Below are 17,082 nucleotides of genomic sequence, written 5' to 3'. Positions count from 1 at the left end.
TGATCTCTCAGATCCTCAGTGAGATGATAGCGCATAATTGTTATGGCTCTATGCTTTTCACTTTCAATTGCATTATTGCCATCAATGATACATTTCTCGAGTCCTCTAGACTTTAGGGCAACTGAAGTGTTCATTACCCATTCTAGATAATTATCTCCAGAGAGATTTAGGGCAGCATAATCCGAAGGCTCAAATTTCGACATCTGAAACATATTATTAATCAGTTCAAGACGCAACCCAGTCAATAAAATCAATGCATACGGTTTCACAAGTCTCTCGACCAAACAATTACTACTCGACCATGGTGCGAGAAAAACAAGTATGCGAGGTCTATATGATGCTTTAAGCCACACGGCCTTATAAAATTATGATGCAACAACCCTAGAGGTCAGATTTTATATCTGAATACAATCAAAGCATCAATCATAACAACAATCATATTCAGTCCGATTTTTAATCAATGTGAGACCAGGTCAATAATTCTTATGTTTTATTTTTCTTAAAACATTTAGTATCATCAAGCAATCAGAATAATAATGCAAGTATCATCAGATCATATTAGGGTTTCAAGACCCATTTTTTCGGTTTGATTTTTTCAATATCAAATTGTACAAAAGAATTAAATCAGATCAATCAGTCAATTTTAGCAATTCTCTAGCAATCCTAACAGTAAAAGAAAAATTTTCAGCAAGTAGAAAAGGAATTTTCATGAAAAAAGAAAATTTTCTACTTTTAGCAAAAATGAAATTCACAATTCTGGACAGATTATGGTTTTAATCAAAACTAGCAATTTTTCTAATCAGTTCATTCGATATTCAAACAATTAATCACAATATGGAAACTTGTTTATCAATCGATTTATGCAAAAAGAAAAATTAGGGTTTTCATCAATTTAACAATTTTAAAATCAAATTCGATTCTAAACAGTTCTATTTACTCAAACAATCATCAAAGATAATTCAAGGTTTTAATCTAACAACCTAAACCTCAGATACATCAAAATCAATCAATCAAAACCGTCGGATCAATTTAGGTTTTTGATATTTCAGATTTTCAAAACATCATAAAGGAAACGAATCAAATAATTTAGATTTAGGGTTTCAATGCCCTTAATGATCAATCAATGTTCTAGCAACCCTAACAGCCATTGATCTATCAACTTAACAGGAAAACAATCTAACCAAAACTTAGTTCCATATGTTAGGGTTTCTATTATCCTAGATTAGGGTTCTTCAAATTTTAATGGTTCAGATCTTTATCAATCAACCAAATTCAGTGTAGGTTCTTTTAAGTTTCGAGTTTTACCTTTAGAAACTTATGGAGTGTAGATTTGGACCACCAAAGAGAGAAGGAGGCCGCGAGCTTATCGTTCTTCGAGTCGGGTCACAGACGGGCTGCTTGCTTGGTCGGATCACGAACAGGGAAGAAGGAGAACGTTTGGTTTACTTGATCACATCTAGAAAGGGCTAATGTAGCAGAGCGTGACGGCGCGTCAGTGATCGGATCGACAAGCGGTTTGCAGCGTCTGATTCGTCTCGGCGAGAGCTTCAATTTGATATATTGCTCGTCGTCTGGGTCCTCACGGTTTGGGAGAACGATCTCTTTGAAGTTCCGCCGGAATTAGGGTTTTGTGATATTCGGCTGAGTTTAAGGAATTTCGTGGAGGCTTAGGGTTAGAGACTATCGTGCTGATAACGTGTTATAAAAGAGATGTTGTGTAAGCTTATTATTACTCTTGACAAGAAGTCTATATTTATACAAGTATTAGACCGTCTTATTTAGACCGTCATAAGAAAAAAAGAAAGCATATTCCTAATACGAATAAGAAGTAGTACTTATCCTAAATACATATGAAAAATGATAACATTAAGTATAGATAGATGTAAACTCTCATTCGCCTAAGTCATTAGTGAATGAACCGGATGGATAGCTGATGGACCGGATGGTTTGGCCCTGATATGGGTCGATCACCGGTTGGTTTATGACAATGGTGTTTGTTTTTGTATTACTTGCTTTCATTGTTTCAGTTTTGTGTCATTGGGCTTTGATTTGGATCTGTTTTCGTCGTAGTTGATAGAGTCGAAACGAAGTCGTTTCATCATGTTATCTCTTCCTCAAAAGAAATATTCAAAACTCAATTAACAAAACATTTGAGCAAATCGACGGAGAGAGAAAGAGAAGATGAATCTTCCAGTAGTAGCTTGCATCGCGCCAAGAACTCCGATGCTTCACACCGGCTTGAATTCAAGATCTTCCGACACGAACCGCAGTTCAACACTGTTTTTCACGGCGAGGATACCATCACGGAACTTGAAACCTCTCGCAGCTGTTTCGTCTGATTCCGCACCCGACCCTGAACCCAACCTCAAACCGAAGAAGGAAGCTACGGAGAGCGAGAAATTTCCGACGAAGGTCCCGCGTAAACCGAAGCGCGGGCGACGGAGCGAAGCGGACGCCGTGGAGGATTTCGTGAGAAGCTCCCTCGAGAAGACGTTCTCCAGCATACGAGAGCAGAATCCAGAAGTTTTCGAGAACAAGGAGAAGGCGAGTTTCATCAAGGACAGAGCGGAGGAAAGCGAAGGAGAGATGGTGGTGGAAGAGGAAGATCCAGATTGGCCTGTGGATACGGATGTTGGATGGGGAATCAAAGCTTCGGAGTACTTCGATACGCATCCCATCAAGAACGTGGTGGGAGAAGACGGGACTGTGATCGACTGGGAAGGCGAGATTGATGACAGCTGGGTCAAAGAGATTAACTGTTTGGAGTGGGAAAGCTTCGCCTTTCACCCTAGCCCTCTCGTCGTCCTCGTATTCGAGCGGTACAAGAGGTCAAAAGCTTGTTCCTTTCTTTTTTTGACGCATTTTCACGAACACTTTGCGTGCATAGGAGATAACTTTACAAACTATGAAAAGCTTTCGTCTTTTTCCGTTTTTTGAGATTTTTTTTTAGTGTGTATGGAACGGACCCTTTTTACGTATAAGACTCCGTAATCATCAAACTGTAATGAAAAGGAAACATTTTTCTTATGAGGAACATTGTTGCTTGGCGTTTACAGGGCTAGTGATAATTGGAAGACATTGAAGGAGCTCGAGAAGGCGATCAAAGTTTACTGGGATGCAAAAGATCGATTACCTCCACGGGTATGTCACAAGCCTTCATCTCTATAACTTGCACATTTTGTTAATATAACTCTTTGCTCTCTGTTCACCATGTTTGATGAAACAGGCGGTTAAGATTGACTTGAACATCGAGACAGATTTGGCTTATGCTCTTAAAGCCAAGGAATGTCCACAGATTCTGTTTTTACGGGGAAACCGGATTCTGTACAGGGAGAAAGGTGATATGATGTTTTCTTTCTTTGCAATGTATGTGAGCAATGGATCATCAACATAAAGTGTTGAACTTTGATGCAGAGGTTCGTTCGGCCGATGAATTGGTCCAGATGATTGCGCATTTCTACTATAAAGCAAAGAGACCTTCGTGGATAGACAAGGCTAACGTAACCCCGTACTGCTAGTTTGCAATGTGAACGAGTTGAGTACTAAAAGGTGTCAGTGTAGGAAAGATGTTTATGCTTTGTTCGGAAGAAAGAAGAGATCAAGCAGGGGTTTTACTCGACCTTATTATTTCAACATTATGTTGTTAGCTTATGGAAATAGCAGGCGTCTGGTGAAGAGGTAAAGTTTTGGTTTTTGTGATAAAAATCACAAGTTTTTTGTTTGTTGAATTGTGTTACCAAAGTCGTCTCTGTTATTCTATTGGGCTTATAAGCTGGAACAAATTGTTCAATGCAATTTAAGTCCCAAGTACTGGGGTTTTTTTTAGTGCTCCTATCCTATAACCTTTGACTTGTATGAGAGTGATTTGAATCCAATGGTCTTTGTTATCAAGATGATAATTCCCAACAGCCAAAATCACAAGAAGAAACTATTAAAAAAGTTTGAAACATCAAGCTTTTTAAATTAAATTACATAAAGCCAAGAGGCCTTCGAGGAAACATCAAACTTGAAGATGACTGCGCTATGTTACTATATATAAAGCAAAGAGGTCTTCGAGGATCAACAGTGCCAACGTAAAAACTAGTTTTGTAACTTTGTATCGTGAACTAGTAGCTAACTGGTCAGTATGTAGGAACGGAAGGAGTTATTCGATCTCTTACTTCAACTTTTTATGTTTCTAGGTTATGAAATCAAGAGGGCCAAAGGTTTGGACATATATAGCGGCTGAAGAGGTAAATTTGGTTTTAAGAAGTTAGAGGTTAACGCTTTTTGTTGACATTGATGGAAGATTTTGACACGAAGTTGATGAATTCATATTGGATTACAAAGTGGTATGTTTATAGAGAGTCTATATAACCAAAAGCTCCGGACATATACATATTTGCTTGTAATGATTGTCAAGTTGTTGTATGTTCGATGCAATAAAGAACTCCCAAGTATTGGTTTTTGATCTAACATAGACTTAAGTGAACGAATAATCTGAAACCGATCTCTAGCTTTTTTTTCTTCTTCAAGATCATACTTCCTAAGCGAATCAAAACCGATATGTAGTGCTTTGCGCTTCTCCTATAGCTAGGGTTTCAACTCGGATTTAAAGAAATAAAACCAATATATTATTTTATAAAACACATCATAAAACAGAGAACTATTTAAAACGCTAAAAAGAAGAAGAAGCACGCAAGAAATAATCAACAGATCATATGCTAGACTTCTTTTGTATCTTCAAACTCATCGTCTCGGTAACTCTGAACCCTAAAAAAGAAAAAGAAAAAGGTGTGATTAATTAATTAATAGAGATATTATATTTGATACGTATTAGCCTTCATCAAAAGAAACCTAATATATTACCTTAAACCTGCGAAGTTGTGGCCACATTACCATTCGACGTCGTCTTTTTTCCTAGACGCTTTAGAATGTTTTGGTAGAAGCATGCTAAAACAGCCAACGCGATGGCGATGATGACAACGCCGACGGCTTTGGCATATTGACCAGGACTACTCATATTGTTCCTTGCAAACAAAAAGTGTGTTCAGTTTTTTGTTTAGTGAATGCCTTGAACAGAGAACTGATTTTATGTTATCTATTCTTCGTCTAGAATTATATATATAGGGATACATCTAAGGAAGCTGGAATATTTTCCAATTGGAAAGTTTACTTAAATGACACAAATTAATTGTGTTATTACTAGAATAATTCATATTTTTAAAAATTATTAAAATATTTTTTTGGTCGAAATTTCTCTTGACCATAGTTATAACAAAAAATATATATATTACCAAAGTGTCCTTACCATTTTATCGTTGGCAGATTTATTTTCAAAAAAAAATTTGTCGAGTAATAAGTCTGTTTATAAAATCTGTATAAAAAATAAAATCTATCATTAAAATGATGTCAGACTTTCGTAGAAACGTCAGATTTTGTTTATACGGCAAAGTTAATTGTCCGATTTGAAGAAAACATATTTTTAATGATATGTCGAAAGAGGTAGGAGATTTGTTATAAATGATAGATTTTTGTGGCCGGCTTATTTTCTTATGTACTGACTTATTTTCTTATGTTCGACTTGTTTTCTTATGGCGGAGTTATATATCCGACTTAAAATTGTTAGAAGACATTTTGGTGACAGACTTTTTAATTTATGTTGTAGCAGATTTATTGACGGAAATCTTGTTTTATATAAACCAAACTTAATATAATGTTTAATTTCGACGCACTTTAAATTAATTTCTAAACTAGTTTACTTTTAGGTTAATTAAAATAAAAATTAGGTCATTACGGATTGTAACTATCATCGTCTCCTTCGTCCTACTTTTCTTCAACAAACATTTTGGTCATTACATTTCATTTAGTTTGACGTCTAAGAAACTTAACAAACTCTAAGTAGCATTGTCCAAGTTTCTTTCATCACCTGAGACCGACCATAAGGTCTGGATTTAACTTAAGACTCCACCGATTATTTTGTCACTACAAATATGTTTTTATAAATAGTGTTACTAGGGACAAAGTAAATTAAATATCTGTATGAAATTCTTGGTGAAGTTATAAAAGCTGAAGTAACGACACTCAACATACCAAATACGGTTGGCATATACAATAAATCCGAGTAAAAAACCAACAACCTGCGTACTGGTACATCCAATTCAAAAAACAACAAGCATACTAAATAGTAGATTTCTGCAGCCACCTTCTCAATGATCCCAACTTCTTCTCTTTATCTGAATAGTAGCATATCTCTGAAGCGTCTCACTATCAAACGACATCACGTATGTCCTTAAACGGGACGGTTTAATCTCACTTCCAAAGCCCTTAGCACTAACTCCACCCTCTGGGTGAGACGACATGTCCTCTGGTTGTTCAATGCTTGTTTTACTTTCATCAGCCCCACCACCTTTGGTCCATCCGCTTCAAGAAATATCCATACATGACAGAAGCATCGTAGACTTGACCATCTCTGAGTTTGCAACAGAAGTCAAGTCACCGATTCTGCTTCCGAGGATTAAAGCTAGAAGGACGTTGTGAATCATCTCGGGAGAGTGAGATGCTGCTCAAGCTTCTCTACTTTTGTTGGCCAAGTATCAAACCAAGCAGATGGTTCTGATGACGGGGTTATTGATGGTATAAGTGATACGTTTATCTTCCATGAACTTTTGAACCACCAATGCGTACAGTTCTCTTCTAACCTCCTTCGTCTCTCATTCTCCTTCAACAAAACAAAAATCAATTCTCATTCAGAACCAAACCTATGTTCAACAGATTTGAAAGTGGAAGCATAGATTAAAAACTCGCAGATTAGAGTAACACAGGGACGAGGTGAGTTCAAGTGAAGGAAGTAGGACACAAAGTCAATTTACGGTAGAGGTGACGGAGACGAAGCCGTGACGGGAAAAAGACCGTCGGTGATGGAGGTGACGAGGCGAGCGTTGTGTTGCTCTCGGTGGAGAAACTCTACAAAAAAGTAAAGTGATTTCTTTTTTTTTTCTCCTTTCTTATAATTAAAGTGGATTTCTCTTTTTAAAATTATATAAGTAATGGCAAAATTATACGTGTACACATCCCGCAGAAGGTAATGACACGTGTAAGGTAAGAAACATGCATCTCGAATTTTCAGCTTCGCCGGCAATCTTGACAGTCATCTCCGGTGACTACGCCTTTGAACCACCGACACATCATGTTCTTCCCTTTTTCATGCTTCATTGATTCCAAGAACTGTATCTGAAGACTCTTCCTTTCGCCATCAACCGAAGCTTTAGTTTAGACTTCTAGCCTTCACCGACTATTAAAACTGGGAAAGTTTAATCGATTTAGAGCAAATCCTATGTTGGACCATCAAAAGATGCCAACTTTACTGAATTTCTCATCCATCGATCAAATTAAATCCAACTTCTCTTCATCTTCTCCGCTTGAGAAATAGCTTATGAAACACAAGCTTAGGAGAAGTGTTAATTCTCAGCTAAGATAGGAGTTCGAGCATGATCAGAGAAAACAGAAATCCAAACGAAAGCTAACGGGATTAAAATGCTTTTGCGAAAGGGGGATATGATTCGGGTAAACCCGTATATTATCAATCCGATTTATCCAGAAAAAAACATAAAACCATGAAGAACAGTCCTGGAATCGGATTGAAACCACAACAAAAAATCGTCAAGCGAAATTCTGAATCGCCTATGCGAAGATTTATTCAATACAACGATCTAAATATTTACAAACCAAAAAAGGAAAAGATGGTAACCGGCAGCGAAGGCCACCGGCCACCGACGATTATATCTTAGATTGGAAGCTTTTTTTAGAGAGAGTTTAGAGCGACTAGAGAGAGATCTTCTATTCATGTTTCTAGAGTTATTCTAGTTATTTCAAAACTATATGAATTATTCAAGTCATTTTATGATTAATTAGAGTCACCAATTTCCTTGATCTTCCGGCACTGGGCAGGCGTCAGCCCCCACTTTTCTATAATTTTGTCATTAAGTTAATAAATGAAACCAATATCCTTAACGAGGAGAGTATCATACACCAATTTACAAAAATAAAAGAAAAAAACTAAAAAAAATAATTCAAAAATAAAAATCTCACAAGTAACAAAATTAACATTGGATTATTAGCTCAAAAAGAACATTTAATTATGTTTTTTGATTTGTGGCTCAAAATTAAAATTTAGTAAATGATCCTATTATATAAAGCTTGGTTTCTTAAAGTTGCTAATTAACATGATCGTGACACATGACAAATATATATTTAAGATTGTGACATGTGTTAATCTCTCTCATAATTAAAAATATATATACTAAGATGTTAACAAAATTGATTTTTATTAAAAAGTAATTATATATATTATTTAATAGTAATTTTGTTTTTTTTTAAATCCTAATCAAAAGATAACTGCAAAAGATTATTTGATAATAATTTTTCTTCTAATATTGTAACATGTGTCTAAATATACAATGATTAAAAATATATATAATAAGATAATAAAAACGAATTTTGAAAAAACTATTTTTAAAAATTATTTATTAGTAAAAACAATTTTTAAGAAATATATTTAGTAGTAATTGTTTTAGAAATTTTCCTTTTTCAAAGTCCTAAAAAATAGATTTGAAAAAAAATTATTTAATATAATTTTCCTTTTCTAAAATTTTAATGAAAATATAAATATAAAAGATTATATTTAGCATGGTTCTTCAAAATTGTTAATTAACATGATTGTGATACATGCCTGTTATATATTTAAAAATGTGATATGTATTAACTATCTCATAATCAAAAATATAAATACTAAAATAATAAAAAGATTTTTCTTAAAAATTAATTATGAATATTATTTAATAGTCTTATTATTATTATTTTTATCATAATGTTTGTTTCAAAAGATACGAAAGATAAAGAATTATAAAAGATAAATATTAAGTTTTAAGAAAAAAAATGTTAAACAAAAACGAATTGTAAAATCCTATAAATTACAATAATTATTTAGTAAAAAACATAAGAAAAACTAACTTTAAAATAAATAATATTACTTTTAAAAAGCCTAATTGAAAGAAAATTGTAAAAATACTCTTATTATTTTCTTATAAGTAACTAATTTTCCTTTTAGCAGATAATTGTATGTTAAATTATTATGATCAAAAATAGCTACAAATATTTCACATATATATATTTAGGTTTAAGATTCCACGTATTATTTTTACAAAACACAATTGTATTTACATGGAAAGTGTTACCAGAATATTTTCTTTTAATTTTTTGATACAATTCAACTTTTTATTATTCTTATTACATTTTATGATGCTAACATAACTTTTATTTTGATGTTATTGTCGTACATGAGTTTGTGTGAATATGATAAATATGTGTTTGTATGTATAAGACAAAATATATAAATAATTAAGCAGAATTTTTTTTCTATTAAAAATAAAATAGTTGTATAAAAATCTAAAAGAAAAAACTAATTAGAAAATAATTAATTTTTTTTTTAAAGTCTAAATAAAATAAAAATGTAAAAGTAATCTTATTTTTTTTATAATAACTAACTTTACTTTTTAATAATTTGGTGTTAAAAAATATAAACCAAAATTAACTTCAAATATTTCACCTTATATGTCACAGTAGAATGTTACCTAAATATTTTATTATTTTTTAATTTTTTAATTGTTAATAAAAATGAGATTTATAAAATAGAATTTTTTCCTTTTTTAAAAAATCTTAGCAAAATAAAATTTTAAAGACCTATTTAATAAAACATTAAATTAGTACATTAGAACATAAGAACGTATATAATATTGTCATTGACTCGATTGGTGTATTTGACTTTCATTTCTTTTTACTTTTCATTCAATTTCTTATTTCGGATTGTGTTCAGTTTAAACGTTTAGGTACAATATTTTTTCTAATCCTAAGTATAAAGTTTATAACAATTCATCTATGCACCAAGATTAAAAATACAAATATTAACTTGAACTTATGTGTGAATACAAATTTTAATTATAAAATAAAAACCAAACAACATATTCAAAAAACAATCATAAAACTTTAACAAAATGATTTATTATTTTATATTTTTTATTAAATTAAAACTCTAGACAAACCCGTTGCGTTGCAACGGGCTCATATCTTGTTTAATATATACTTTCATTTAGTTTGAATTTTAAAGTATATTGGACAATAGATCTATCATCAAAATTATGGAAACACAAAGATAAGGAAAGATCTAGAAAATTAAAACGAAACTGAGTAAGAAGAATAGAAAGTTAACATTTATCTGATATATATTATTTCATATTATTTAGTTGATTACACTTGCATCATTTTCCACAGAACATCAAAATATAAAACGTCACGAAGTTCTTCTTTTAAATAAGAAACGGCACACGGAGGTATAGTTTCTTTAGTGCACACCATATCAAAATGAAAGAACAAAAGAACTAGAACGTTCTCATGGATCCCTCCCGCGACCTTTTACCACACATATCAGCGTCCAACGGTAACCAATCCAGGCCAAGATTAATACCGAAATCGGTTTAACAAAACCGGGAAAAATATGGTTGAAGGTTAAACAATATGTCTACTGCTTATTAGCCTGAAAGAACATGCAACATGTTATGTATCCATTAGTAACTCTCAGAACGTTAAAAGAGAAGTAGGCTGATGATTAGTAGAAGAGTAGTCACACCTTTCTCAGGAACTTTTCATGAATCTTCAACGCTTCTTTACACGCTTTTCTAGCGTCCAAATTACCCGCAATACCACCCAATATCTGCAAACCAAAAACACACTAAAGAGTTGAGTTTCTCATGAGGATTCTTGGCATAGAGGGAGAGAGATAGAGAGACCTGAACAACGTCGTCTAGGCCTTTAGCCTCTTTCAGTAGACGTTTGTTCTTTGTTTCAAGAACACTAGCCACAACGAAAACAGCTAGCGTGTTGTGGTGTTGCTCGTTTTGACCACTCTTTATATACTTCCTCTCAAACTTACCATACTGTTTCAGTAACCTCGGATCCTGTTTGGTTCCGTTCTCTGGTTTTTCATACGATGAAAAATTGTTTGGATTGTACTCCATAGCCCACATCATCTGAAACCACAGTCTTATTATCATCAGCTCAGTTCAAAAGTCAAGAAGAGAAAATGAAGATGTTGCCCACAACAAAGTGACCATGAGGTCTTGTCACCTCCCAAAGGTACAAGGCATCAAGGAAGGAGAACTCTCTCCTGAACAAAACCATCAACATCCTTATAGCAAACAGATACTCTCCACCGTCTAAATCCTCTGTTGTGTAAAAAATAGTACACCATCTTAACTTACCATCATGACACAAAACATAGCTCAAAAGAAGACAAAAGTAAGGAGTGAAGTACCTAGATGTTGGTGCAGTCTAGGATCAACTGTCTTAATAACCTGTGAGAGCATACCAAGCTGAGTCTGGACCCCCATTGACGTTGCGGTTGTCCTGAAGTTTTCTCTCTGAAAATTAAAAAAAAGAAAAGCTATAAAAACCATGAAAACAACAAAACAATACCAACGTTTTAGATTCTTACCAGTCTTCTCATTGCACGCTCAAAGCACCAGAAAGCATCAGCTTCATCTTCTAGTAGTATTATCATCGGAGAACAAATATCATTCATTCCTACACAAAGTAATATGATTAGTCACCGTACCAATAGTTTCATCATTAAGCACTAATTAAGATGGACTTTACCTTGAACATAACCAATATCAGGATTCAGCCATGTGTATATAGCAAGAACATCCCAAAGTCTTGCTTGGTTACTCTCACTCTCATAAAAGCAGAGATAACGATCCGTTCTAATAACATCAAGACCTACATTTCACCATATCATAAACAGATACTTGAAGAACATAGTAATATGAGTAAACAACCAACCAAACCTATTTGACTCAGTACTAGCATCCACTGAAGCACACGCTTGTCTGTAACAGCGGTTTTCACAAGCCATTCTTGATTATCTGCTGATGATTCTTCTAATGGCTGACCATCTTCAGCAACAATAGCCATTGTTACAAACTTGCCACTACCAATGAGAGGAACCATCTTCTGACATTCTTCTTTCCAAGCATAGTACTGCTCCCTTAGATATTATAGAGGTTTAAGCCATGAAGTTGCAAAAAGATATATCATGGTTTTTGATACAAGTCTGGTTTTAGAGTCTTTTTGGTATTTTCGAGTCCTTTTGAGTCATTGTAGGTTCATGTAAGTTTTAGACAAGATTGGCGTTTTGGATCATTTTGGAGCCTAATAATAAGTATAGCAGCTAAAAACAACATGCCGGAATCCATCTTTTGACATGGTGACTCAAAAAGACTTTAAAACCGAACTTAATTTCATGGTCAAAAGTCCACAAAAACCATGATATGGATCTACCAAACTAGTTAGCATCTTATAGAAGTACCTTCTGTGGTTCCTTAGCTTGGTTCTTTCATCAAACGTGCTGTCTGGATCGTAACCACCTAACAGAAACTCCCAAACCTCTCCTTTGATTGATGGATGAATCCCCTGGAGAAGTATCAAAGTGAACAACAAAGCTATACACCAAGAAAGAGAGATTGAAATAGAGATATAGACTCACCCCTCGCTGTATACGACGAAGGACTCTCTCCATATCCAAATGACCATCTTTAGTAAACGCTGCGTGCCATCTTCTTCTACTTAGAGTTTTGCCAACCTGGATGGTAAGAAAGAAAGTTATTGAATCAAGAACACATGGATGATGGTAAGAAAAGGAAGAAGAAGAAGAAGAAGAAGACCAGACCCTTGATTTGAATCGTGTTCTTGGAACATCTGATTGACATTCTGATCTAACTGGAAAGAAACCTTGCAAATCTTCGGATTTCCACATAAATCTACAACCAATCATCCACGCTTTTACTTTAGCGACACGACTATAAAAGCTAGAATCAAACAATGTTGTAGTGAGGAAGACGCCTTGAGACTCAGGACACGATCGCCGTCATGAGCAGCTGTTACGCTTGACGTTTTCAAACAATGGTCTGGTGGAATACGCGTTACTACTTTAGTTACACGTGGACTAATCTAATGGCCAACTTTGTGTTTAGTTGAGTTTGCAACTAGTTTAATTTTAAAAAAAAACACAAAAAGAAAAAAAACGAATCTGTTATTGCAGACATAAGCTCAACAACTTGTCGACATTACAATAATTGTAAAAGTGTAAAAATGAATACAAAAATCCAGAGAACGTTACATTCATAATAGTACATGAAAGCTTGGGAGTTTCGTGGAAACTTAGGACCAAAACAACACATGTGTAGGTAAAGAAGAATCAAATTTACAGAAAAGAGTTTTTCATTTGCGGATGGAAAGAAGCTCGAAGCTTCTGAGAGCATCATCACGTGCCGTCCTTGAAGCAGTCACTCTGTTGCGGTTAAAGGCAGAGGCTGTCTTTGACTCGTATCCGCTCACACCAGCTGCAGCTTGTGTTCTCTGAAAGAGTGATGGTCTGCCACCGCCGCCGCTTGAGGCCACACGGCTTGAGCTGCGGCTCTCTCCTTGGTCACCTGATGAGCTTGGTCTACTTCCTGAGGCTACTGCTCTCCTCGAAGCACTGCCGTATCTGGAAGTGTTTCTTCCTTTTTCAGATACCATATTCTGACCACAAATTAAATACAAATATCAATAACGAGAGAAAACTAGTCATTTACTACATCAAACATCGCTGGGATTTTGAACCGAACTGAACCAAAAATTCGGTTAGTTCGGTTCAATTCCGTAGGTTTTCTAAACTCGGCAGTCGGTTACTTAGGTTTTCTTTTTTTTTTTTTAATGAAAAAAATTATACCCAAGCAATACCAAAAACCCAAACCGACCAAACCGTACTAGCCAAATTTTGAACTAAACTAACCAAAATTAACCGAATTTATCCAAAACTTTAACTAAACTAAACCGAAATCAAAAACTTTGGCAAGAATTTCAAAACCGAACTAACCGAAAAGTCGAAAACCGAACCTTTGAGGAGACTTCGGTAAGTTTTAAGTTGAACCAAACCAACCAAAAACCGAACTACATGAACCGAATAACCGGAAATAACCAAACCCGATCATATAAGCACATTCTACACATATTGAGAAAAGGATGATTATATATATAGATTACCAGAGCAGGTTTCATTGGTGAAGGGACATCGTCAAGAGTTCGATGTCTGGTATGGTTTTCATGTGGACTAGCTCCCGTAGCATTCCTTCTCGCAAATGCTTCAACCGCACCTGAGAATCTATCGCGGATCTCCTTACCAACTGTAATGAATAAGAATCAGATCACCCGACCACTTTGTAGTTGTAGCGTATAGTTTAGTTTTAAATGTTGCTACTACCTCTGTAAAAAGAAATACCTGAAACCCTTTCAGGCTTTTCAGCAGACGGTCGTGCAGCCCCCCCTGGCTTACTGACACGATGCTGAAGAAAGAAAGAAAGAGTATGTCAGGGAAGGGAAGACACTCGATAGATAACTTTAGGGACAAACAAGTGTTGTACTCACCCTTCCGTGGGAGCTGGAACGGGCAGTGGAACTACTCTGAGGGTGTTTCAATGCAGTCCAGTCAAATACATAGTCAAACTGATAACCTGTGGAATCAAATTTGTTATCATAAACTCATTCGAAAGAAAGACACTGAAAAAGCAAAACCTTCACGGATAAACAAGTCTCGGAATAGCCTCCTCAGATAGGAGTAGTCTGGTTTGTCTTCAAATCGCAAAGACCTGCAGTATTGAAAGTATGATACGAATTCGGGTGGATAGGACTTGCACAAGACCTCTATAGGAGTTGAAACTTTCTTCTCGCTAATTCTGTCATACTTCTGCTTCTTTGTTCCAGCTTTTAGACCCTGCCATGGGAGGCTGAAGACAGAATATCACCAGAGAAACCAGATCAGAAGGTTTAGAACAAGCAAGTGTGAAGATTTAAAATTAAAGACAAAAAAGAGGATCTGCGTGCTCAACCTTCCTCTCAGGAAATACATGAGCACGTAACCAAGAGACTCTAGATCATCTCTCCGACTTTGCTCTGCCAAAACAGATCACACGTCTTGAAAACGGTCTACAAAACTTTGGAAGTAGATCTCAAGAAGGTGTATTGAGTTTGCTTACCAACTCCAAGGTGAGTGTTGACGCTAGCATACCGAGCTGTGCCCGTAAGATTCTTGTTTTCTCTGTTAATGAAAAACAGTAAGAAGCATACATATACATGTACATGACCATGTACATGAAAGCTCACCTGTAGGGGATGTGTCTATGTGTTTGGAGATCCCTATACTTCTTTGCAAGTCCAAAATCAATGATATACACCTAACATTACATACCAACATTAACCAATAGAGAGACGATGGAATCAATTAGTTTAGTGCATACCAATCCACCGGAAGATAAATGTGTAAAGGACAAACGCACCTGGTTAGCTTTGCGACCAAGTCCCATCAAGAAATTGTCTGGTTTGATGTCCCGGTGAAGAAACCCCCTTGAATGCATATACTCAACTCTGCTAATCTACAACGGTGAACATACATTTTAAGTTGGAACCTCAAAACTTCTAATGCAGCAATTGAGAAAATACTCACCAGTTGATCCGCAAGCATCAAAACTGCCTTCAAAGTGAGTTTCCTATTACAATAGTTGAACAAATCCTCCAAACTAGGTCCCAGCAGATCAATCACCATCGCATTGTAGTCTCCCTGAACCCCAAACCACTTGAGGCTAGGGATGCCAGCTTCAACCACAGCAAAATAAACAAGGCAAGCCATATCAGATGACCATGTTTTGAATCAATCATCTAATACACATGTTTTAAAACAAAACTAAGACTTATAGATGTAAACTTACTTCCCCCTTGTAGAAGCATGTATATCTTGGACTCATAATGAAGCTGTGGATGCTTAGTCTTCGCAGGCTCCTTCAAAGTTTTACACAACTAGATGCTAAAGCACATGTTGTTATTAAATACAAAAAAAAAATGGGATAGACTTGAATAAAGATACCAGCTTTACAGCGACTTCTTCTCCGGTCTGCACGCTTACACCTGATGATATTTATTCAATAATCAGATTCAATCCAAAGGCAATCAATCATCCACAGATTGTAAAACGTAGTCAGAATCAGATAAAAAGCAATCTCATTTACCTAGAAAAAGCTCTCCGAAAGAGCCACCGCCGATCTTACGACCAAGCTTAAACTTGCCGCCGATTACATTATCCATTCTCAAGTCCATTCAAGAACCCTAACAGCTTTTTTCAAACAAGAACCACCCCAATTGAGAAACCAGCTTCTTCTGCTGCTGCATCAAATCCTCATCTGAGATCGGAAACAATCACTTTTATCTCTCTCGCCTGCGTCAGGGAAAGAAACCATATAATGCCGTGGAAGAAGAGTTGAATCGCCGGAGGAAGATGTAATGAATCAGACAGAAAGTCACAGAAAGCCGACAAAACTGGATTTTGTCGTTTTCCCAAATTAAAGGTGACCCCAGTAAACTTGTAGTAAATGTAGAGATATGATGGGCCTTTAGCCTTTTAAAATTTAAGTGGGTTTAAATTTTTGTTGGGCCTCAAATTTGGATTTTTGTGGCTTTGACACGTGTAAATTCACGTTGTCTATTAAAACCTTCGGGGCTGTGGACTTCTGGGTCCAAATCGGATTTCCATTCGGATTTCGGATTTTTGGATTCATAAATTTTAGTCTTATTTGGATATTATAAAAGTTTGGGTCGTGTATAGCTCGGGTTTTGTTGGGTTTGGTTTAATTATATATCCAAAATAGTTTTTTTTTTTTTACAACAACAAAGAGACTCATGTAGCCTCTGAAAACCAAAAAGATTGCTCCGCATCCATATGGAAAACGAAAGACAACTGTCTTTTGGCACCCCGTGCTAGGCTATCCGCCTTTTTATTTTGCGTCCACGAGATATGAATGATCTGTGAGCTGTGAAAACTATCCTTCAAAATCTTGAGATCTTCCAAGTAAGCTTCAAAAGTTGGTCATTCCTCTGGTTCTGAAACCATCTTCACCAATTGGGAACAATCCGTTGCAAATGTGACCTGAAATTGACGTAAGTTTCGCATACATTCCATAG

General features: G+C 35.5%; 3 protein-coding genes and 1 pseudogene across 5 annotated transcripts; 1 reads left to right on the top strand and 3 right to left on the bottom strand.

Annotated features, from left to right (window-relative positions):
- The first annotated feature begins 2,114 nt into the window (after positions 1-2,114).
- LOC106307174 lies at positions 2,115-3,870 on the top strand. Its single transcript, XM_013744050.1, has 4 exons — positions 2,115-2,828; positions 3,057-3,141; positions 3,227-3,338; positions 3,415-3,870. The coding sequence occupies exons 1-4, from the start codon at positions 2,182-2,184 to the stop codon at positions 3,516-3,518; spliced, it is 948 nt and encodes a 315-aa protein (XP_013599504.1). The 5' UTR covers positions 2,115-2,181; the 3' UTR covers positions 3,519-3,870.
- Positions 3,871-6,039: 2,169 nt separating this feature from the next.
- On the bottom strand, positions 6,040-7,133 carry LOC106308822 (annotated as a pseudogene).
- A 3,101-nt stretch (positions 7,134-10,234) lies between these two features.
- Positions 10,235-13,017, bottom strand: LOC106312030 (TBC1 domain family member 15). Its single transcript, XM_013749400.1, has 11 exons — positions 12,761-13,017; positions 12,578-12,673; positions 12,401-12,504; positions 11,880-12,079; positions 11,689-11,811; positions 11,528-11,616; positions 11,348-11,453; positions 11,161-11,258; positions 10,824-11,063; positions 10,664-10,747; positions 10,235-10,570 (listed from the first exon to the last, which is right to left on the bottom strand). The coding sequence occupies exons 1-11, from the start codon at positions 12,863-12,865 to the stop codon at positions 10,556-10,558; spliced, it is 1,260 nt and encodes a 419-aa protein (XP_013604854.1). The 5' UTR covers positions 12,866-13,017; the 3' UTR covers positions 10,235-10,555.
- Positions 13,018-13,137: 120 nt separating this feature from the next.
- Positions 13,138-16,463, bottom strand: LOC106312029 (casein kinase I-like). 3 transcript variants are annotated; one of them, XM_013749398.1, is made up of 14 exons: positions 16,243-16,463; positions 16,134-16,210; positions 15,992-16,032; positions 15,837-15,906; positions 15,575-15,723; positions 15,408-15,503; positions 15,235-15,305; positions 15,108-15,169; positions 14,961-15,024; positions 14,647-14,858; positions 14,500-14,585; positions 14,336-14,417; positions 14,119-14,258; positions 13,138-13,614 (listed from the first exon to the last, which is right to left on the bottom strand). In XM_013749398.1, the coding sequence occupies exons 2-14, from the start codon at positions 16,207-16,209 to the stop codon at positions 13,312-13,314; spliced, it is 1,452 nt and encodes a 483-aa protein (XP_013604852.1). In that variant the 5' UTR covers position 16,210; positions 16,243-16,463; the 3' UTR covers positions 13,138-13,311. The 3 variants fall into 3 exon arrangements, with proteins under 3 accessions (XP_013604852.1, XP_013604851.1, XP_013604853.1); XM_013749397.1 differs by having other exon boundaries at positions 16,134-16,457; XM_013749399.1 differs by having other exon boundaries at positions 14,354-14,417; positions 16,134-16,456.
- Positions 16,464-17,082: the final 619 nt, after the last annotated feature.

The sequence above is a fragment of the Brassica oleracea genome, chromosome C8, assembly GCF_000695525.1.
Source record: "Brassica oleracea var. oleracea cultivar TO1000 chromosome C8, BOL, whole genome shotgun sequence".
Taxonomy (NCBI): Eukaryota; Viridiplantae; Streptophyta; class Magnoliopsida; order Brassicales; family Brassicaceae; genus Brassica; species Brassica oleracea.
Note: the sequence above shows the minus strand (reverse complement) of the source record. Positions and strands in the feature narration are given on the sequence as shown.